Source organism: Nannobrachium achirus (assembly GCF_963921795.1).
Source record: "Nannobrachium achirus genome assembly, chromosome: 20".
In the NCBI taxonomy this organism is placed as follows: domain Eukaryota; kingdom Metazoa; phylum Chordata; class Actinopteri; order Myctophiformes; family Myctophidae; genus Nannobrachium; species Nannobrachium achirus.
In genome coordinates, this window is record NC_137827.1 from 12555972 (window position 1) to 12579318 (window position 23347).

Below are 23347 nucleotides of genomic sequence, written 5' to 3' on the forward strand. Positions count from 1 at the left end.
GTTAACCCTTTAAGACTGGGAACGCATTATTACTTTAACCATTATTTTATGCTTTAACTGTTAAAAAATAGCAGATATACAAGCTCACAGCGTGGCACCGAGTGCCACGCTGCGAGCTTGTAGATCTGCTATTTTTGAAAAATCATGAACATTTGTGCAAGTCTTTGAATATCTTTGACCCCATTCAATAAATGTCTTACAAATACTTCTAAGGTTTTTGAAAAACGCATGTTTCTACGTCTGTGGTTCTCAAACCTTTTCATGTCAAGGACCCTAGAATTATACTGTACTGTAAATATTTGGTCTCAAAATACTATGTATCAAGGACCCGCCCCCAGCAAATATTTGAGTTACAAATGTTCACTTTAAAAAAAGATATATTCAAAGATTTTCAAAAATAGCAGATCTACAAGCTTGTATATCTGCTATTTTTCAATAGCTAAAGTATAAATGAATTCCAGGTCTTCTTAAATGGTTAAAGGATTACTTCACCACTTTTCAACCTATCTTCATATAATAGCTCCTCACTAATGTTCATAATAAAATGTAAAAAAAGGGGAATCCAAGCTAATAGAAAATGCAGGCTTTCTATTCCTGAAATGTTGCAATGTTAAAGAGGTAGCAATTGTTCTCGTGATAATACAAATCAAAAATATATATTTTTTAAATATTGTTTAAAAAAAAAATCTGTCAAACTTAAAGATTTTTTTTTTTTGCAATTTCATTATGAACGTTAGTGAGGACCTATTATTTGAAGATCGGTTGAAAAGTGGCAAAGTCCTCCTTTGAGCTCGTCATGACAGTGACTGTGGATCCTCTCTGTTCCGTTCAGTCAGAGCTACCACTTGCAGAGCGCCAGAGACATGCATCATCATCACCATCCTAGCATTGTCCTGGACCCGTCTGCTGGTAACTACAACTCTCCCAAGTTCCGCTCCAGAAACCAGAGCTACATGCGGGCCGTCAGCACGCTCAGCCAGGCCAGCTGTGTGAGCCAAGTGAGCCAGGTGGGTGAATACTGTGTGACGTGTGTGTGCACTGCAACTGCACATCTCCAACTGCTGTACGGGAGCACTGTGTGAGGTTTGATGTTTGATTTGGCAATGTAAAAAAAAAAAGTTGTATTTATAAATAAACAGAGGTGGTTGGGGCCACTTAAATTAAAGTCTTCATACTTTCTGAGCTTGCTATTTAAAAATAGATCTATATCGGTATATTCATTTATTTAAAAATAATCCAGGGTTCAGGTTAACATATTTTTAATGATTAAATTAGGCAATCAAACATAAATACATAAATATAATTATCTAATTAATTCTGACCAGAAGCAGGGATAAAACATATCCGCACTGGCCATGATAACACAGTTCACATCCAACACAGTGGGTTTCAGGTGCAAAATGAAGCATCAAAAGCATAAAAATCAGCAGATCTACAAGCTTGAAACTCGACACGAAGCGACACGTTTTGATCTTGTAAATCTTCTACTTTTGCTACTTTTGAATTTGATTCCTGAAAAGCAACAGTTTTGGACGCATGAGGTTTTCACCCGACAGAGATCTTTGTTGTCGGGTGGAAACCTTGTATGTCCAAAACCGTTCATTTTGTATTTATCATTTTAAAAATGATTTAAACTAGTGAAAATAGCCAATCTAAAAGTACATCGTGAGGCATTGTGTGCTTGTAGACCTGCTATTTTCACTAGTTTTGTGCGACAGTCTTGTATGATGAGGCAGGGCGCCTTTACGAAAAAAAAACGTAAAAATGTGAAATGTTTCTGCCCGACCGTGACGATACATAGAGTTGAAATGGTTAAGAGCGTTTGACCTCATTCTTACTAATTCCCAGGCTGTCTGTGCTTTAACCTCGCACCACCAGGCCATTAGAAGATAAAACCTCTAGCGATAGAACAAGATTGTTATCTTGGCTTTCTCGACATTGTCGAATGGGAAAAGGGTGGAGATAACCATCAACCTACTTCCAACCCGGAGCACAGCCCTGTTCCCCTGAATCACAAGATGCACGTCGGAGGAAATCTCTTAACAATCGTTAGAAAATAATAGCTCTCGTCTGGATCGGCGAAAACAATCTATCGGGCAAGCCCCTCTTCAGAGTGTTCCAATAGTTCTTATGGCTGGACAATATGGTCTTGATTTGATCCAAATCAATATCTCATTTTTATTTTATTTACAAGGCTTATGCAGCTCCAAACTAAATCAGCCGAGCACCACAAAACAAATAAAAACAAAACAATTACACATCCTTAGCTCTCTAAAAACACATTTTGTTTCATAATACCTTTGATTCCTGTACCTCACTTTGAAACATAATATAGCAATTATTTAATTTTCTGACAGATCTGCCGGCTGGAAATGGTATCCTGGTTGTTATAAACAATTGCCCACCCCCCTTTTCCCTCTACACCAAATGTCTTCAGGCAAAAATAGCTGACCTACAAGCTCACCACGCTCACCTGGTACTCAAAGGTGGACACGGGACCTTCAAGGGTCCCTGAGGGGGTTCCAGGGGGTCCCCAGCAAAATGTTTAACAACTTTAACCCATTTAGACCTGAGGTCGTTTCTAAATCCCTTAACAATTTTACTGCCAGATGTTATTATTTATTTATTGGGTCTTGTGCCAGCAAAAGCAGCTTACCTTTGCGAGGTTATAGACAAAGATCTATTTTTTTTTCCTCATTACATAGTGCACTTTTGTCATACTAGCAGTAGAGGGCAGCCTCATGCAAGAATTAATGTGAAATGGCCGCGGTCGGCTCCCATCCGTCCAGGCCACTAAATCGCTACAGAGCAATAGACCCAGAGAAAATAACAAGGAAGCGTTTTGTTACTCCATTGATGCTAACGTCCAGTGGGTTTTTGAAAGCACTTTTACGGGAGATGTGTTAACGGTACACACCCGCGCGACCCCTCATCAGTTTACAGACATCAAAACAAGGTACAAAAGAACGAGCCAAAGAACGTACAATTGGCATCGCGCCGCCGTGAAAAATGGGGCGAACGGGAACGTCCAAAGCGGTAAAAGAGTTAATAATACCTTTTTCTGAAAAGACCCTATGGTGATTTGTGTATGATTTGTTCTTCGCCGACTGCCATTTATGTTATAAATAAGTAGATAAATGGTAAACGGTGCATTTATATAGCGCCTTTATCCAAGGCGCTTTACAGAGATTGTGCATTCACACCGATGGCGGAGGAAACCATGCAAGGCACCAATCTGCTCACTGGTAGCAACTAGGGGTTCAGAGTCTTGCTCAAGGACTCTTTGACCGGGCTCTGGGGGAGCCCGGAATCTGGGAACCCTTTGGGAACCCTCCGTGTTCTAATGACTGTTTTCTCTACCCCTGAGCCACTGCATTGATGAACTGCATTGTTATGTGCCTCTCTCTCTCTCTCTCTCTCTCTCTCTCTCTCTCTCTCTCTCTCTCTCTCTCTCTCTCTCTCTCTCATTCCGTAGTGCTTTGAGCCTCTACAAACGCTCGCGAAACTAAAATCCAAACCGGGGCCGACCATCGCGGTAAAGTGTCGCCGTGAAAACAGGCAGATCTCTGCTTCCCTGGCGTTCTTTGCACCTTATTCATAGATAAAGCCCTTTTTATGTTTCAGCATAGAATAGAAATCAATGCAGCCTAGACGCGCCATTTTGTGTCTCTGCGAGCCACATTATGACATATGGACCAGGGTCTTTCACAGGGAACACAACATGCGCGCAGCAGCACGCTGCACAGTTAACCCTTTGTCTCGTTCCTGAACGAGACAACTCCTTTTGGCACAGCGACCTCCAGTGGCCGTATCTCGTTACTGAACGAGTTTGGCACCCAAGTTGTTAAAACTCAGCTTTAACAGTATTTTGCGGATCTAGGCTCTCTCTCTCCAACCCTGGCCAACAATATTGTCTATTACGAACACAACCGAAGGGTCGGTAGAAGTAGAACAGTTTTTTTCCCCAGTGGGGAATACATTTGTGGGAACATCACACTGTGAAAAAACAACAACATACGGGAACATTTTCACGGCGGAAGTAGCACCGTTCTCTGTCGTCTCTTATTGTAACCATGCAGGCTTTTCTCTTCGCAGATGAGTAAGCCTGCTGGCTAGGGATAGTGTTTTCTGCAGGTGATTCAGTCCGAGTGTATCAAAGGGTGCGTTCGGAAGTGCGCACCGGGTGTGTGCTCAGTGTAGTGAGTGCCTAATCCTAACCCTAACCTCAGTAAAACTATGCCCAAACCTAACCCTAACCTTAACTTCAGTAAAACTATGCCTAAACCTAACCCTAACCACTAACCCCTAACCACACCCGGTGCGCATTTCCGAACGCACCCTTTGATACACTCGGACTGAATCACCTGCAGAAAACACTCTCCCCTGCTGGCTACGCGAGGCTTCTCTCTCTCAGCTAAAGGGGTCTTTGACCCCTCAAAGTGGGGTCCGGGGACCACTAGGGGTCCTTGAGGGAGTTTCAGGGGGTCCCCAGCTAAATGATAGTTATAGTTAGTAACCAAATGGACACTTGGGTATGTAACTCAGAGTGTACAAATGGAACAAAATGGACCCTATGGACCTGGTAGGGTCCATTTGGTTCCTCACTCAACATTTATTCTACAATATAAATTGGGGTCTCAGAGATAGAAATACCATTAAATGAGGGTCCATAGCTTAATGCATGTCAAACTGGGGGTCCTTGAAATTAAAATGGTTGAGAATCACTGCTATAGCCGTAAAAAAAAAAAATCTTCTCAAACGGGCCAACTAGGGGGTCCTCCTCTACATGAAAACGCTTGAGAACTACATGGTCTAAAGCAGTGGTTCTCAACCTGTGGGTCGGGACCCCCAGGGGGGTCCCCAAATTATTTTTGGGGGTTCCCCAGATGATTAACTTAATGTGGTGCAACATTGTTTTCTCACTCAACAGTAAACAAACCAACATAACGTGACAATTTGAGGACTGTTTAATACCTAGAATAGAAGCAGAAATTGTGAAAAGTTGCGAGGCGTTGTGAGCATGTAGATCGACTATTTTCACAATAAAACCGTGTTATGCCAAATGTAATGCCTCAACTCTTAGTGCTCGTCAGAGTGGGGGGTCCCCAGTTAAAATATGATTATTTTGGGTGTCGTGGCCTGAAAAGGTTGAGAACCACTGGTCTAAAAGCGCCTGTGAAATGTCCCTCCCTCCCTCCCCAGGTGAGCGAGACGGAGATGAACGGCCAGTTCGAGTCAGTGTGCGAGTCGGTGTTCAGCGAGGTGGAGTCCCAGGCCATGGAGGCCCTGGACCTGCCCGGCTGCTTCCGCACGCGCAGCCACAGCTACCTGAGAGCCATCCAGGCGGGCTACTCCCAGGACGACGACTGCATCCCCCCCATGGCCTCCACTGTCACCTCCATCCGCTCCACCACAGGTAAGCACTGCAGCACAGCAACCCTGAAGCAGTGGTTCTCAACCTGTCGGGGTCCCCAAATTATTTTTTGGGGGGTGGTCCCCAGATGATTAACTTAATGTGCAACACTGTTTTCTCAATCAGCAGTAAGCAAACCAACATAAAGTTTAGGTGTATAAGTATAACATGTTTCTAAAGTGACAATTTAAGGACTTTTCTATATCTCTGAAATGACAAATTAAACATTGGCCAAATTGTCAAATATTAGAGGCAGGAATTGTGAAAATAGCCGATCTACAGTACATGCTCACAAGTAACGCCTCGAAACGCAAGCATGTAGATCTGCTATTTTCACAATAGAACCGTGATATACAAAATGTAATGCCTCAACTCTTAGTGCTCGTCAGGGTGGGGGATCTCCAGTTAGAATATGATTATTTTGGGGGTCGCGGCCTGAAAAGGTTGAGAACCACTGCCCTAAAAGTCCATACTCTTTCAGAAACCGAACTTTTCGTCGGAAAGGTCCGGTTCAACTACAAAATGACGTCACTCGCAACTTCGGAAAAGCATTGCCCCCGAATTAGAGTTCGGAAACTCCACTGCAACTTGAGCGTCGTGCTGGTGTCAGACAGCGTAAAAACGTTTTTTTACCAGGGCGAATTCTTTAGGTTGGACGCCGTCACTGAACACAGTGCAAAGTTGGCAATGGAGCACCCTTCCTTGATTACAAAGGGAACGTTCCCTGCGTTGACGAATAGCGCGACGCCCGATGGCTGCAGTGGAGCCCTGGCTTGGCCTAACCCGACGCCTGTCTTTATACAGCGTGGTTGTTATGTTTCATGTACAGCACAATGCGAGTAATACATAGGGCGGTTTGAGATCAAAGGCGGATTGTGTGTGGGAGCAATTGTAAAGAATGAAAATTATGAAAATTAAATACAAAAAGAATAGAAATCATTAAAAACTAAAATATATAGATACATGTATACTTCATTTTTTTCAATTCCAATTTGATTCATAAGATGTTGGCAACATTATCCAAAATCTTTGACAAGATTGCCAATCTACAAGCGAGCCTTGTTGTGAGCTTGTAGATCGTCTATTTTTCTTTTCCTTTTCTTTTTAGTTTAATTTAGTTTTTTTTTTTTTACGATTTCCCTATAGCTATTTGGGGGTCATTGGCATGGAAAAGTTTGGGAACCACTGTGTTTAGGCAATAAGATGTCGCCTGTGAGACTGCGCCAGTGAAGCAGCTTCATATCTTTGCATGATCCTCTCTTGTATTGTATGTGCCCATTATTTTTGATAGACAATTGATTACTTGTAGCTGCAGTTTGTGAGTTGTGCCAATTCATCCTACTGTACTGTATGTTGGATACAGTATGCCATCTGCTCATTCATTGGATGCGTCAGAGAGTAAAGCTATGAACCCTATTGAAAAAACATGAAGGGACATGTGTGGAATTTCACACCCAACTATATAAGGGAGAAAAAAGTGTTTACTCTTCAACAATGTGGGTATATAAACCTTGTTTCACGACGCCACGCTGTGGTGGTTGTGAATGTGAACACACACTCACAGTTTCTCTGAAAGCTGAACATAACCGTGGAAAAATGGTCAAACATGCCTATCTTCTTAACGCACCATATACTCGATCACAGTTTTCTCTCACATAAACTTCACTTCAACTAAATTATTTTGTCTCACTGCAAAGGTCTCGAGGTCATGTGTACAAAATGTGAGGTCACACTAAGGCGGTGCATAATACTGTTGTGTCTCAGCATACGGCAAACAGAAGGTCACATTTGTTAGCCACGCCGTGCAGCGCAGTGAATCCGGAACGTCTGGGCTGGCGCGTGTCGCTGGCAGCGAGCCCGTGCTACAAAACGTTAAGCCAGCTGGTGGTTTTTTCCAACTATGCCCAGAATGACTGCTGGCTCCACAGAGGATACAGATGAACAATGTGGGAAGAGATCAAGAGCAAGTTGTCTGGAAATGAAGGAAGCCACCGTGGGATTTCCACTGATGTCCACATTATAGACTCATGCAGAAACTACAGGCAGGCAGGGCCCGAGGTGTGATCATCTGGAGATGTGCTTGTGATCAGATACCTTTTAACCACTTAAACCCTGTATACTTTGTGGACCTGGGTCCCCATGGCTCCATACCTGGTCCCCTCCTTTTTCCCCTCAACACCAAATTCATTTTGTATCGGGCAAAAGTAACCGATCTACAAGCTACTGTAACAATGCGTCACGTTGTGACATGTTGCCATTTGAGCTGGTAGATCGTCTCATTTCGCTGAATGTTTTGCATAATTATAACATGCCCAGAATATGGATGCTAGGGTTCATGTGGTTAAAATGCTTACACTGCTTTCTCAATAAACTAAACTATATGTTTCTATAACACAGGGGCTGATATTTGATAGATTTTGACCACCATTTTCAATGAGGGGCAATTGGTGCTTTACAGACGGGTCAAATTGGACCTCACATTTTCAATAGGGTTCATACTATACTTCCTGACTTACGGGGAGAGGTTTGGAAGCTTTGCTCATATTTGCCTCTTTTCATTGCACAAAGTACACATTGTGTTCCTGCCAGAAGGAGACCATGCACACGAGGCCTGTTCTCATGCCTCATTCACATGTAGCAGTGTCCATTCTCTGTGATGTGTTTACGGGAGCCAGCGGGTTTCGGCTTTGTGCATTGAAAAGATGTGAAGAATGCATGCTACAAATTAAGGTTGAGAAGGCAGTGTAAACTATGATCAGGAATGAGTCAAAATGGGAACGCTTTGTCAGTGTGCTGTTGGCTACCAACAAACACTCTGAAATTGGTTTATGCGATTATAATCCACATTATTACTCTATATGAGAAAAAGAAAATACATTTATAGGGGGTTGAATACAACATAATGGGAGGGTGGGAGGTTCTAAATGTTTTTTTGAATGTCTTCCATGGTCTTATTTTGACTCATAATTGCAGTGCATGACTTGATGTTACTTGTCTATGAAAAGCACGTTCTCTCCAGCTCTTCACACCTGTGGCCATATTATATTACAGACACATATTTACATTTGTCTTCCAGACAGAAATTATGTGCAGGAAGACTCTTGTTTGCCTGACCGGGCCAGTGCTGGGGAGGATTCGGACACGGCCCCGTTGGCCCATGACGATCTAGGCTGTCCCATCAGACGAGACAGACTTTACCAACAGGATAGTTTGGGCGCCACAACCAAACCCGTGTCGGGGCCACCGGTCTCTCCGAGCCTCTTCAGGTCCCCGAGGCCTAGTGTCCATGGCCCAGAGCGACCCTCGCCCAATGCCATCCAGGCCAGCATCAAAGAGTCCGCCACCTTGGCGGCAGCCATCAGCATGCAGTGGAAAGAAGAGGTCTCGGCCATGCGCCGCGAGTTGGCCGAACTCAGGAGGGACCTCTGCACGGAGCTGCGGGCCTTCAACAGTAACTTCAACACCTTCACACAGCATTACAACACGTGGTCTCCTCAAGGCGGGGGCACGGCAGGCGCGGCTGGGGAAGGGTCTGGGGCGAGGGGTGGGCTCGGGGCCTCGGGGGCTGCTGCTGATAGGGGCTCTGGGTCTACCAGAGAAAGGAAACCCCAGGTGTCTAAAGTGTCGGTGGGAACTCAGGCCAGGAGCAAAGTCCTGGTCCGTCAGAGCACGGCCGATGCAGCTGTGAACTGTCCGGAAGACGAAGGGGAACACAGGAAGGACATGGGCGCCCGGAGACGTCTGCCCAAACAGCTCTCCATGGACCCCGGCATCCTGGCCTCGCCACAGTCAATGTATGTGGAGAGTGCTATACCCATTTCTTTAGATCCAATACTTCCAGGCTCTGTTAAACCCACGCAACCGCATCCCAAGACTTTAGATTCGCCTGCCGTGTCCTCCCCAGAACGGCTCGAACATGTCAAGGGCGGCTCACCAGACGTGGTGACCACCCAGCCACTGGCTACTGATGTCACAGTGCCACCCACGGAGAGTTCTCCAGACCCAGAGCCAATTAAATCACACGCCTCGTCTTCTCCAGAACTAACATCTGCGGAGGAAGCTAATGAAGACCGTTCAGATCCCGTGCCATCTTGCCTGTTTGATGAGAAACCTCAAGATTCAGAAGCGCTTGGCAGAGATAAGATTCAATTGCCACATCCAGTTCCTGTACTTACCGTGTCTCCCCCAGAGGAACATGGTGATGATGATGACATCATATCAGATTCAGAGTCTCAGGAAGTCACCACTGTGGACAGGCCAGATCCAGTCTCAAATCCAGAATCGGGGGATCAGGAGGACCCAGTGGACCTGGTAGATTCACACCCAAAGTCATCAGACTCGTCCATAGTGTGTTCACCTGAGCCAGCTCGCCAAGACCCCATCGCTGTCTCCCCGAGTGATACATCTCCTCTTGACCGTGGTACTGTTTGGTCGTTATTTTCAGAATCAGATAGCCAATGCCCATCTATTGTGGTGTCAGAATACTTTGACACAGACTCTCCTGCGAGTCCAACTGAGATTGACTCACCTGCAGATCCTATTAGCCCTCTTCCAGAGCGCCCGGTTCCAGAGCCAAGAGCCTTGGACTCAGTCTCAGTGGATCCTCAGCCGCACACTGCCGACTCCACTGAATCATCGCCCCAAGAGCCTGAGTGGCCGCCCCTTCCAGAACCACTAGACACAGCCCCTATATTTCATGCTGATCTGGTCCACTTTGACTTGGTTATGCTGACATCTCTTGACCAAGATGATCTGGACTCGGTGTTCATGGACCCAGAACCAGACCCAATGACCTTGAGCTGTGACTCTCCTTCTAACCCATCGGATTTAGATCCACCGCTCTACCAATCAGATGATGCAGATTCGCCCCTACCCTCCTTCGACCCTGCCACTGTGTGCCCGATGGATCCCTCGCGGTCCGGAGAATGGCTCGATCCGTCTTTGGAGTATCCCATAGCTCACATGCCTCAGGAAGTAAAAACGGATTTCTGTCGAGACCCAATGCCACAGGTCATAGTCACCATATCCCCTCCTAGTCCAGTGTCACCTGACCCAGGCAGTTCCCTGGATGCAGACTTTGGCTCCGCTGACCCGGATCCTCTGGCCTACTCGGATCCCCATCCTTTACATTTAGATCCGTCGCCACCTGACCCAGAAGACATCCCATTACTGGACCTGGCACCGATGGAGCCAGACGACACGGCGGAAGGTCCGCTCATCATGGGCGGTTCCGACGACGACGGAGGTCTCATGGGCAGCATCGCCCCCAGCAGCTCAGAGGGGTCTTCGTCGTGGGATCACGGGTTTCTGTGGTACAGGTGGCACCGGAGGCACCGGGAACTGAGATCCATGCGCAGGAGCGCGAGCGTGGAGCTGTGGAGCGGGAGATACGAGTACAACAGTGCAGAGATAACCTACATGTCCCTTACCCTGTGAACGCTTACCTCATTGTCAGCAGACAAAATGTAGCTCAAGACGTCTTTATGGCTCACGTTCTCTGGCGGCGTGTATAAGAAGGGGAGCACTCTGCAGACGTGAAGGTGATTTTGCCATGCAATGACTTTTATTATACACAAGCTTGCAATAATCTGTGAGGGGGAAAGAAAGACTGCACTGGTTGCAACCCAGATTGTTTATGGAATGTACCACATTGTGCGAATGTGATAAACAACTGCAGGTGGTGAACTCCAAAGCATAGTGTTGAATGTTATCGTTGTCCAAGAACCAATGAATGAAAGGAAAACGACATCCATGAGGCAGGCGCGAACATATCTCTGTTCTGTTCACGTGAACTGTTCCCCCCTCAAACACAGCAAACACTGGTAATAATGAATGTACTGTCTTTCTATAAGTGAGTTTGACACTGGTATTAATATACCAAACACACACACAATGGTATTAATTTACCAAACATACACACACACAGACACACACGCACGCACGCACGCACGCACGCACGCACACACGCAAAACATCTTCAGGACTCTTCTGGAGCTCTGCGTTCGACTTGCTGAGAAGGACAGCCTATATTGTTTCTGAGGTCGTGACAATCCCTTCTTCTGTGACCATGGAAACGTTTCGTTTTTCTTTCCTTAATAATAATTACATTGGAGAACTTCTTAATGACTGAAGTTAATTCTCGACAGTTATCATATAACTATATAAATCCAATCACGTGCTGTTAATATGAAGTGAAATGCTATAGATGGATTGGATTGGTGTGGACACTGCAGCTCATTAAGAAACAGGGAACGAATGTTTATTATGATGATGTTTGCACAATCTTGAGATGGAGCGGAGGAAACTGTACAATACTTTGTAGAGAAACGGGGATGTGGGTGAGTTGTATCCTGACACATTTAAAGGAGCATACCGGCCGTCTGGCATGTTTAGCCTTTTATACTTGACATTCCTTGCTGGCTATTTTCCAGAGCATAATATACCTTAGGTCAAGATTTTTGGAATTCCGTTAATTTCAGTACGGTACCTGTCAACTTGCACAGACTTGAAATGTGCCTAATATACAGTAGGTGATCCAACACATGAAATGATTTCCCCTGGTTATTATTGTTAAAATGTTACTTAGATCTGGTAAACATCTGTGTCATTTTAGATTTAAGCTTTATATTTAGCGACATTTTTCAGAAAACTGTGCTAGGATTTAGAAGGCATATCGTTGCTGTCGGGCAGAAACCTCTTATCTACATATCGTCCTTGTCAGCTGGAAAGCTTGTATCTCTAAGTTTCAAATTTATACGTTCTTTCGCAAAGTAGAGCCCTGCTTCATCATACAAGGCCGTCGCACAAAAGTTGTGAAAACAGCAGATCTACCGATGTTTCCTCTCACTTCACTTTATCTGCTGACCTCACTCAGCAACGAAATAAACAGAAATTAAAATAAAACAATTCACAGGAGGCAAGCAGTGATCACCCCATGATGTGCACTGCAATGTAGTTTCAAATGCACTACATTGCAGGTGCTTTCTGAGAGTGAACAAATAAGAATACCCTTGTGACATGTGTGATCTGGGCAGCTTGCCCCAGGAAATGTGCCAATCTCCAACCAGGAAACAACGGTACAAGCGCGGTAGAAAACGGTACACGGTGCGAGGCGTTGTGTGCTTGTAGATCGGCTGTTTTCACTAGTTTAAATCATTTTTAAAATGATAAATGCAAAACGAATGGTTTTGTACAAGGTTTTCACCCGACAATGACGATTTTCTAACTTTTTGTCTTTATTTGTATAGATTTTTTTGAGTGGGGGTTAATGAGCTACTTGATCGTACTACAGAGTGAAAAAGTAGCAGATCTACAAGCTCGAAACATGTCGCGAAGCAACTTGTTTTGGACTTGTAGATCTGCTACTTTTGCGACTTTTGAATTTAAATCCTGAAAAGTGACAGTTTTGGAAATATGAGGTTTCCACCCGACGGTGATTTGTAGAATCAACCTCAGGTCTAAATGGATTAAGCTGTGTTATCTTCGCATCTTAAAGGACAACTCCGCACTAAATTACATCTAGGCTCATTTTCCTACTTAAATTGATCCCAAATGAAAAACACTTTTCACTACAACAAATTGCGAACCACAGGGGGGTCCAGGGAAAAATCCACCTAAAATGCATGCCCAAATAGGAACAGTTGTGGACACAAAACTACAATGATTGCGTCTATTTTTGACCCACCAAATGTAAGCTAACTCCTGAAAATTCACACATGCAATATACAACATCACATTTCTCTTACCAAATTGTCCTGCTGTGATCACTTACCTAGGAAAAGAGGATTGAAAAAGACCTCCGCCTATGGAAAATTTGCATTCTGAATTGTGAAAAAGACTCAAGACCTCATTGGAGAAATATAGTGAATAGAGAAATTGTCCATCAAGGTGTCATATTGATAGGCAAAATGTTATGAATATATTTCAAACTATGTAAATTATGTAAGCAATCCTAACGATGGATTTTAGCCTTGGGTACCAAATTTTATTTTGAAGTTTACCCATAGAATTATCCATATCAAGTTGGGAAATCTGGATGTGAGGGGTCTAAAGGGGTTTGTCATGATTCTGAATCCATTGCAAGCATTTGTTTTGCACAGAAAACTTTCCTAGGGCTAGAAATGCCCCCCGAAAACACCCCCAAAAATGTGAAAAATTATGACTCATCACTAAACCAAAGTTTTGTGGGTAATTCGATGGGTAAACTGTTTGGTACCCAAGGCTAAAATCCATTGTTAGGTCCCAAAGAAGCCTCAAAAAAAGTTTGTCGCTTTTATCCGCTTCGTTTTGATAATGTAAAAAACCAGGGTTAAGCAACCACACTATAACAGACCCCACGAACAGTCATTTGGGATCAATAAAAGTAGTAAAATGTTAGTGCGGAGTTGTCCTTAAACCATTTAAACTCTATGAACCTTGTTGATCAGGGGTTCTATATATTGGTCCGCTCATTTTCTCCCCCTTACTCAAAAAAAAAAACTCTCGCTGAAAATAGCCGATCTACAAGCTCACAACAAATGTTGTTCTATGTCGATCTTCTATTTTCGCCAAATGTTTGCCTATTATGAACATGGCCAGAATGAGGATGCTAGGGTTCATGTGGGAAAATGTGTGTTGATTTGAAATGTCCAAAAAGATTCTTTTAAATTTCTATTATGCTATTATTCTAGCCTGATATATCAGTGTATGTCAATCACAGGGCCCTCAGCGCAGATGTGATTGGCTTTGCCACTTTCCTACAAAATGCCGTCCTAGCGCGACCAAGTATATCCCGGTGAACCTGTGCGCAAAGGTGGGGGCCGATGGGCAAGGAGGGTTGCGAGCTTATGAGAAACAACTAAAATAAGACCTTAAAACCTGGTGAAAACAGTTGCGTGCATTAGCGCAAGATGACGATAAAGGAAATCATTAAATGGAAAACATTCAATTAACTTCTGAAAAGCCTACACGGCCTTTAAACAGCCTTCATAATTAGCACAAGATTAGATGAGGATAAAGGAAATCATTAAATGGAAAACATTAAATTAACTTCTGAAAAGGCTTCTTCTAAGCCTACACTATAGCCTACTAAAAACTAGTGAATCTTGCCACACGTGAATAATTGTGGTTCAGTGGTTGTAAACAATAACACAGACAATATAAATCCTTAGTCTAGTTGTGGGAAGAAAAGGATATCATCATCATCATGGCCCCAAATAACTTTTAAATATCTTGCAATTGGCGACGAGTCTCTTACTAAATCGGCAAGAGTGCCTCTCATTTTCAATACATAAAGGCTAAGCTATATAACCTCTCCATCATCAGCAATAGTCAGTGGTGCGTGTTCCCCACACTCCCAAGCCCCCACCGTTGCGCTTAGGTTCACCGGGAAATACTCGGTCGCCGTCCCAGCGCATTGGGGACATATCAGTCAGCAAAACACACACGATAATGTAAATTCACACGACCGGGCGGTTTTACCAGGCTAGAATTATTCAGGTAAATGTAGTAATGTTTGAAGATTATGAAGAAAATGTAGTAAACTTTTAAAGGGGAATTTCTGTATCGCTCGACAACTCCTTTTTTTGTGAAATTATTTTTAGCCTCTACCACTTGTTAATGGATGGAATAACATCAGATTGCCATAAGAAAAGCTCTCCTCCGAAATTCCCTTTTAACAATATGAAAATGAAGCCATTAATGGAAAATAGTCAAATATTTTATGTACAATATTATGGCCAAAGCTGTGAATAGACAATGACATGTATTGATAGCGGTATGGTCCTTTAATCACATTATGTATGTACAAACGCACGCACGCACGCACGCACGCACGCACGCACGCACGCACGCACGCACACACACACACACACACACACACACACACACACACACACACACAGGATTCGGTTAGCTCTGTAAAAATATTTATTCTGCCCATCATTACCTAATTTTGTCTCCAACAATCTAGAAAGGACAGAAGGTGCTGATGAAAGTGGTGTTGTATCTTTTACTGTAATAATGTACAATCTTCATGCTCAGGAATCAAAGACTCTGAGAATGTAAAACAAGAGGTATAATTATGACATATTGAAGTGTGTTCTAATTCGCTCCTCAAACGAAGATCATTGTGAAACTTTTTTTTTTTTTCTTTTTTAGACTGTGCGTGACACTGACTGGTAAAAAAAACTAATCTAAAGGTGCATGTTTATGATTGATGCGTCTATATTTCCGTTCCCTTTCATGTGTTCATTTTGTTAGTGTCGGGAAAAGATCCTCCAGACAAACCCAATATAGGGCACAGCAGTGGCTGCTATTTTATGGTGCCAGAGATGGAAAACCCTTTTGTTCCCCCCCCCCCCTCCCTTTGTTTTCTTTTTTTTTTTTATATTTCAGAACATTTAAAGGGGAAGACCACCCATTTTCAATATTGAACTATGTCATTAATATATCTTAGAGGAGTTGTGTGGAAATAGAAAAAAAGTTCCCACCCTTCTGTGTTGCCTAGAACTGGAGGATTGATTTGGCGGTTTGTATTGTAAAGTACAACTTGATGACATCACACCATTGTACTTTACAATACAACCCCCAAAATCAATCTTCCAGTTCTAGGCAACACAGAAGGAGGGGAACTTTTTTTTCTATTTCCACACCACTCTTCTAAGTTATATTAATGACATAGTTCAATATTGAAAATGGGTGGTCTTCCCCTTTAATATGTATATACATTATTGTAAGCCTGGAACCTAGCCATCCAATGGTTCACAAAGGAGCCTGGATGGCTTGGTTCCAGCCTTCCAGGCTTAAACCAATTTTCTGAAATCTCTATGGGAAAAGTGAATGGGTTTTCTACATGTGGCACCACGACATGGTGCCTGCCACTGCTATGCCCTATACATACACAATGATCATTCTGCAGCCAGCCCATGAACAATTAAAAAAAAAGCTGGGCAACTCTGTGCTTCTCTACTCATGGGGGCTTTGTAAGAACTCACCAATTTAACTCTGTGCTCTAATAAAGTGCACTGAAACAAAAAAGGGAACTATGAAAATCTGAACTGCCAATTCTTTTCTTGTGTTGTTTGCATTTAAAACTGCACTGGTGGTTTGTGAAAGGTTTGCTAAATTTACTATTTTCTTTTTTTTATTATTTGCTAAACTTGCGTTTTTCAAAAGTAAGACAAAGTTTGTTAATTTGTCTTCCATAAAATACAAACTTTTATCCAATACAGTGTCTTCATGCCGTGTTAAAAAGTTTCTTTAAAGACATCCAGAGATGATCACAAAGCTATTAATGGTGCATTTATATAGCACCTTTATCCAAGGCACTTTACAGAGATTGTGCGTTACATTCATCCATTCACACACACACACACACACACACACACACACACACACACATTCATACACCAATGGCGGAGGAAACCATGCAAGGCACCAACCTGCTCACTGGGAGCAACTAGGGGTTCAGAGTCTTGCTCAAGAACTCCTCAACACCAACTCTGGGGGAGCCCGGGATCGAACTGGGAACCCAATGGTTTTAGTGGTTCCTGTGTAAATAAACCGTAAAGCTTACTAGGTTCTCCTTTTAGTTGACCTTGTACCAGTGATTTGTGCTGTCACAAAAAAAAACTCTTCAATCAATCTATCAATCAAAACCCTTCGGGAACCCTCCGTAGGCCAGGGAACTACCCCTGAGCCACTGCCGTCCCTTACACAGTGGTGGGAAAGGTTTTCCAGGTTTTCCATCAATTACCTAAACTAGTCCTTACCCGTTCAAAGATATGAGCTCCGAAATGATGTGCAGTGTGTGGGTTATGGGGTGTGCACTGTGCACACAGTATATGAGGGATGGAAAGTAACTTTCTGGTGCTTGCATGATAATATGTAGGAGCATCAATGTAAGAAAGACCCGTTTCGTTTAAAGGCTACAGAGATACTGTGTACCGATCTACATGACAACATCTGAAAGAGGGCCAGCCAACACACACCCCCCCCCCCCCCCCCCCCCGCCCCCACCCACACACACACACAAACACACACACACACACACACACAAACGCACGCACGCACGCACGCACGCACGCACGCACACGCACACACACACAGAGCTGGTTAAACATGTTGCCCCATGCTAGATGCAGAATAGATATGCCTCATGCTAGATGCAGAATAGATAGTAGTTACACCATAAAAATGCTAATCTACAGCATATGATTTGTGAAAGTGACAAACGGGCTTCACAGTTATGTCAGGTGTGTTCATATGCTAATGGTGATGCGATTTCAGATCAATTGCTCCAGCCACTGAGGAGAAACGCTGTGACAGACAGACAGACAGACAGACAGACAGACAGACAGACAGACAGACAGACAGACAGACAGACAGACAGACAGACAGACACTCACTCACTCAGACAGACATTCGCAAAATTATAGTATAGATGTGTCTCCAACAATAAAGTTGTAAGCAGTAAAACAGTGTGACGCTGTAGTATGAACAAGTAGAGCGTTAATTTATAGGCAGTGTTGTTTTTAACAGCAAATTTTGATTTAGTTTTAGTCATAGTCTTTTGAATAAAATGTCATTTAGTTTTAGTCATAATTTAGTCACCTGAAAAGTATTAGTCTTTGGCAGGCCTTGATGGCATCATAATGACTGAATGATTTTACACTTGGTTGTGTGCTGAAAATAGCAGATCTACAAGCTCACAACGCGCCACACTGCGACGTGTTGTGAGCTTGTAGATCTGCTATTTTCAGCACGCAACACCTGAGAGCAACCAAACATAAAATTACTCTCGTATCCACTAGTCCCTACCTAACATTTTAGTCTAGTTTTTATTTTGTTGACAAAATTGTCAATATATTTAGTCTTAGTCTTAGTCACCACAGCTTAGTTTTTATTGAGTTTTTATTGAGTTTTCGTCAATGAAAAAAACACAGTCGACAAACATTTTTCCTCATAGTTTTAGTCGACCAAATCAACACTTTACAGGGGAAAGAAATCAAAAGGTTAGAATATGGAGTTAAGAGGTTTCTACAGCAACGATTTATTTCACTTCCCCAGCGTGTCCTGATTCCACACTGCTTATTAACTCCCACTGAAAATGGGTGCGCATGCTGTTGCTTGCAGGATTAACTAAAGTCTGGGTCCCCCTCATGGGAAACCAAGCACCTACCGCTCACGCAGAGGGGAATCCCCACTTGGTCAGAGGAGATAATGGACCTTATGAGCTTCTGGGCTACTCTGATCACTGGCACACGAAGGAGGAGCCAGCTAGTTATCTCCCCGACAGGCTGAAGTCAAGGGGGGAAATTGTGTTTTCACCCCTACCTGATTGTCTTTCCGGGGCTAATCTGAGTAATCTCACAAACGGGAGCGATCAGCGCCAAATGTGTTGATGTGCACACTGCCAGGAATTTACTTTTTTTTTAGTGCTCTTTATGGACAATAAAATGTAGGCATTTCTTGATACTTTTCCTCCACTCTACAATAAATATCCTTATTAAATACGATCACGCTCGTAGGATGTCAAATATCCCTGGATCCATTCAAGGTCAATTCTTCATCACAAAGTAACACTTTTTACATTTTCCTTCATAATTAACAGATTAAATGATCACATAGCCAGAGAGAGGACCCTGCTGAAGAAGTATCTTCCCTCTAGCTTGTTTCTGATTAGAATTATTGAGTGTTGTTATACATTTGCTCTGTACTTTTGCCCCCAGTCTCCCCCTACACACAAGAATGCTAACTAAGAATGGCATTAAGAATGGCACTTGATGTCACTATAAAGTCTCTATAGGCCTCCCTTGGGTCACGGACAAGGTCAAGGAGAGAAAGATGCGTTCAGTGGTGGGAAAAGTACACACATTTCTTACTCAAGTAAAAGTATCAATACAATGTAGAAATACTCTGTTGTAGTACAAAAGTATTGGCACCAAAATGTACTTAAAGTACCAAAAGTAAAAGTATGTCAAAGTAGATTTAATCATTTATTGGAGGCAGCTAAGCAGCAGCGGATCTGAGGCTTCAGATCCGACGGCCTGGGGCTGTCAGCAGGGAGTGTTGGGCGGGAGGAACAGGATGAAGCTCTATAGCTGTGTCCTCCCGATTGGGGCTCCTCACCGGCAGGGGAGTTAAGCCTCTATCAGAGTCGTGTAGTGCGGTGTAGTCTTTTTGAGCGTTAACGTTGTAGTTTTATGACTCAAAAAGACTACACCGCACTGCGGACCCGACTCTGATCGAGGCTTTAGTTAGCAGGCACGTGCACACATAGACATCAAAGGGTGCTTGAGCCCCTGCCCTTTTATCCCCCCCCCTCCCCCCCCCCCCCAATGAATGCGTTTTTTACTATGCTGAAAGAAACACGAATTCAAGAGAATTGCCTTGTGCAAACTCTCAGTATTCAATTGTTTAGTTGGCTTAGTTTAGCGTGGTAGCCTATCAAGTACCGAAAATAGCAGACCTCCAAGCTCTCAAAGCATTGTGAGCTTGGAGGTCTGCTATTTTCGATATTTCCACCAAAAGGCCCTTTTAGAAATTTCAGCCCCTGCCTCTCTAACATTCTCTGCACGTCCCTGTTAGTAAGGATACAACAGCAGTGACAACACAGGAGCGTGTGCGTGGAGGAATCATTTGGCATAATGACTAAATTGGGGAGAAAAAAGGGATGAACAAAAGCTTGTAACTAAAATGTATAATTACATCGGTAAACACAGGTTATTTTCCTCACAAGTAACCACAAACCAACATGGACAGCAGTACAAGGCGTCCACCCAACAGCGACGGCATGGCATAACAATTGGGATTCCCCTGAACATTAGTCTCGCGTAGCCAGACAACTATTCCACAATCTACGGATGTAGAGTCTGGAACGGCAGCTCCCGAATGGCGAGTATCGGAAGTAGCCACTGCTGCACTGAACTGTAGTCCCATTGGAAACATAACAGAAACACACTCGCACAGAAATAGTCATTCGAGCGGCATATCCTTGTTATGCGTGTATAGTTTAAGAAAACATTTGAAAACATCATCGAAGTAAGACCAACAACACCAGAGAAAGACGAAATAACGCCCCAAAAAATAATGAAAGGAGACATAACGCTTCCAGTAGGACATGTTATCGCTACTGCACCAAGGGAGCGGTTGCGTCACATCCACTCTTTCTCTCACTCATCGTTTCTATTTCCGTGTCCCAGACGGTATGCCGGGAGCATTCGCAAATCGCGGAGGCAACAGTCTGGCCACGCAAGACTACCTGAACATCGACTTTGTGTTAGTACGCCAGTGTGCAGAATTGGTTAACAATCACCCCTCAGCCTGGGATGAAAAGTGCCGATTCCATCAGGCTTCAGTTGCTGAAAGGGTGATTCATGACTACTTAACTAAATTGCCAGACAGCGTATTATACGAGCTGCGTCACACTGACTCTGACTCACAATTAAGAGTTTATTGTGGAGGAAAACAACGGCAGGTTCCAGTGCATTCATTCATTGATAATCCCCCAACACACACACACAAATGAGAGCTTTGCTTTGCCTCGCGGTGTGTCTTTCAGTATTCACACTGTTTGGTCCGCTGTCACCGCTCTCTCCTTGAGCCGTCACCGCACCGCCACCGTTATTGATTCGTTAAGCGCGAGGCCTTATCTAGCAGGTAGATTGGAAAACGGCGGTAGAATGTGAAATGGCTCTTTCTTCCTCCGGCGTGCGCGCACGCACGGGGGTGTTTGTGCGTGTGTGTGTGTGAGAGAGCCCGTGCGTGTTGCGAGTGCTTGTGTGAGAGCGCAAGGAGAGCTCAACCAATGAGCTTTTGTCAGGCTTCAATGTGCTTGAGACATTTACAAGTGATTTGTCCTCTCTGCTCCCCTCCTCAAAGCCTGGCCAAGTCCACAGCAGCAGACACGTGCACACACACACACACACACACACACACACACACACACACACACACACACACACACACACACACACACACACACACGCTGCACGCACACAACCCCTCTTGATGCTGCTATTTATAGCTCGCCTTGTGCTTTTCGGTGATCCATCTGGTGGACAGGACGCTTTGTCAAACCGTGTCGTGCGCTTGGTGGGGGCAGCGTTAACCAGTTGAACCCCAGCAGCCGCATTGTGGGGAAAGCTTTCGCAAACACAATAACCCCAAGAAACTATTTTCAGCCAAAGCTTTCCTCACAATAACAGAAAACTGAAAAGGCTCAACCATATGGGGATTAAAGGGATAGTTCACCAAAAAAACAACAACTTTAATCATTGGATAATTTTTAGTTTTTGTCGCATCCCTAAACCAATAATTTGATGACCAGCAGTGGTTCCCTATGGAGACACAAAGAGTCTCCACAAATTGGTGAGAAAAACACGCAAGTCTCGAATTCAAGTCTCGGAAAAAGTAATTTTGGGGATGAAAGTAATTTTGGGGATTTAAGTGGTTGAGGCCACAGCGCTCGACACGGAGCGGCGGCGGATTGCAGGTGCTGTCTTTGTGCGTGAATCCAAAAAGCGCCCCGGTACAGTTAGGACCTGCCCGTGGAAGGTGATTGGCTGAACCGGAGGTAGGGAGCGCTCATCTGTGTTCACTTGGACCGTAGACCGGAAGACGAGGAGGATGTCGTTTCCTGTCTGCTCGCGCTCCCACTTCCTCTCATCTCTGGCTGGCAGACGAGCGTTATTTAAACTACCCAGTTGGGCATTAACGAAAAAGTTGACAAGTCGACTCAGTTGACGACTCCCACCAGAGAAAGTCGAAGTTGAAAAAATAAAATAAAAAATCTATTGTAAAAATAGCACTAATAGCAGATCTACTGTACATGCTCACAACACCTCGCATCGCGATGCGTTGTGAGCATGTAGATCGGCTATTTTCACAATTTCTGCCTTTGTATATTTGACAATTTGGACAATGTTTAATTTGCCATTTTAGAGGTATTACAAAGTCCTTAAATTGGCACTTTAGAAATGTGAAGATACCCTCTATAGTCTATACACTTAAACTATATGTTGGTTTGTTTACAGTTGAGTGAGAAAACAATGTTTCACATTAAGTTAATCATCTGAGGACCCCCCCAAATAATTGGGGGGTCGTGTGTGATGTGATGACGTCATCAAATGATAAAGTCGACTTCAACTCAACTTTTTACTGAGTCGAGTCGACTTGCAGAAATCACACGTCGTTAATGCCCTACCCACCACTACCCGTCAGTGTGACACAGCAACATCTGAGTAGGCTGCGGCGATTATAATCCACACCAGCACAGGAACGTCTTTGATATCGTCAGTGGTGTAATAGTGTGGGTCAGTGACGTGACGCCCCAAAAAATGTGTTTTTAAAAAACCTTTAAATTGCAGGCATAAAAGTTATTTACTTTTGTTCTACTCACTCTCAACCTTATGGAAATACATTTTGTTTTTAGATATTTTATTGGAATCAGACTTTATTCAGCAGTTTGTTGTACTAAAATCGTCATATGGTGTGACATGAAAATAATTGTTCATAAAATGAAAATGGAGTACATCTTTCTTAAGTTACTCACTTTATCAAAGTCCTTTATCATAACTAACCAGTGATGCACTATAGTTTTTTGAAAATTAATTATATCTGTATATTTTTTTCATAATCGACACTCTGTGTGAGGCCCATGTTCATGATCTTACAACATATTTTAAATGTATTCTGTCAAAACTTTCTCTAAAATTACACAAATATTTGTGACTCTTCCTGATAATATTCTCTATGTAATCCATAAACATTTTTTTGGTTTAATCATTAATAAAGGTATGATTTTTCACTATTTGGAATGTCACACCAAATGATTTAGTGTCACACCGTATGATCATATCTTCATGTGTCAAAGCAAACTGTGTTTTAACCTACCTATTAGTGAGTACTGAACTTTACTGATTGATTAAACAATTACCCAGGATAACGTGGCCT

General features: G+C 43.4%; 1 protein-coding gene across 1 annotated transcript in view; it reads left to right on the plus strand.

The window, feature by feature from the left end:
* dlgap2a (discs, large homolog-associated protein 2a) overlaps positions 1 to 23347 on the plus strand; it is a 471572-nt gene that overhangs the window by 357914 nt on the left and 90311 nt on the right. The window contains exons 9-10 of the mRNA XM_080750728.1: positions 833 to 1007; positions 5203 to 5461. Coding sequence (XP_080606854.1) covers positions 833 to 1007; positions 5203 to 5461 — 434 coding nt within the window. The remainder of the gene's footprint in view (positions 1 to 832; positions 1008 to 5202; positions 5462 to 23347) is intronic.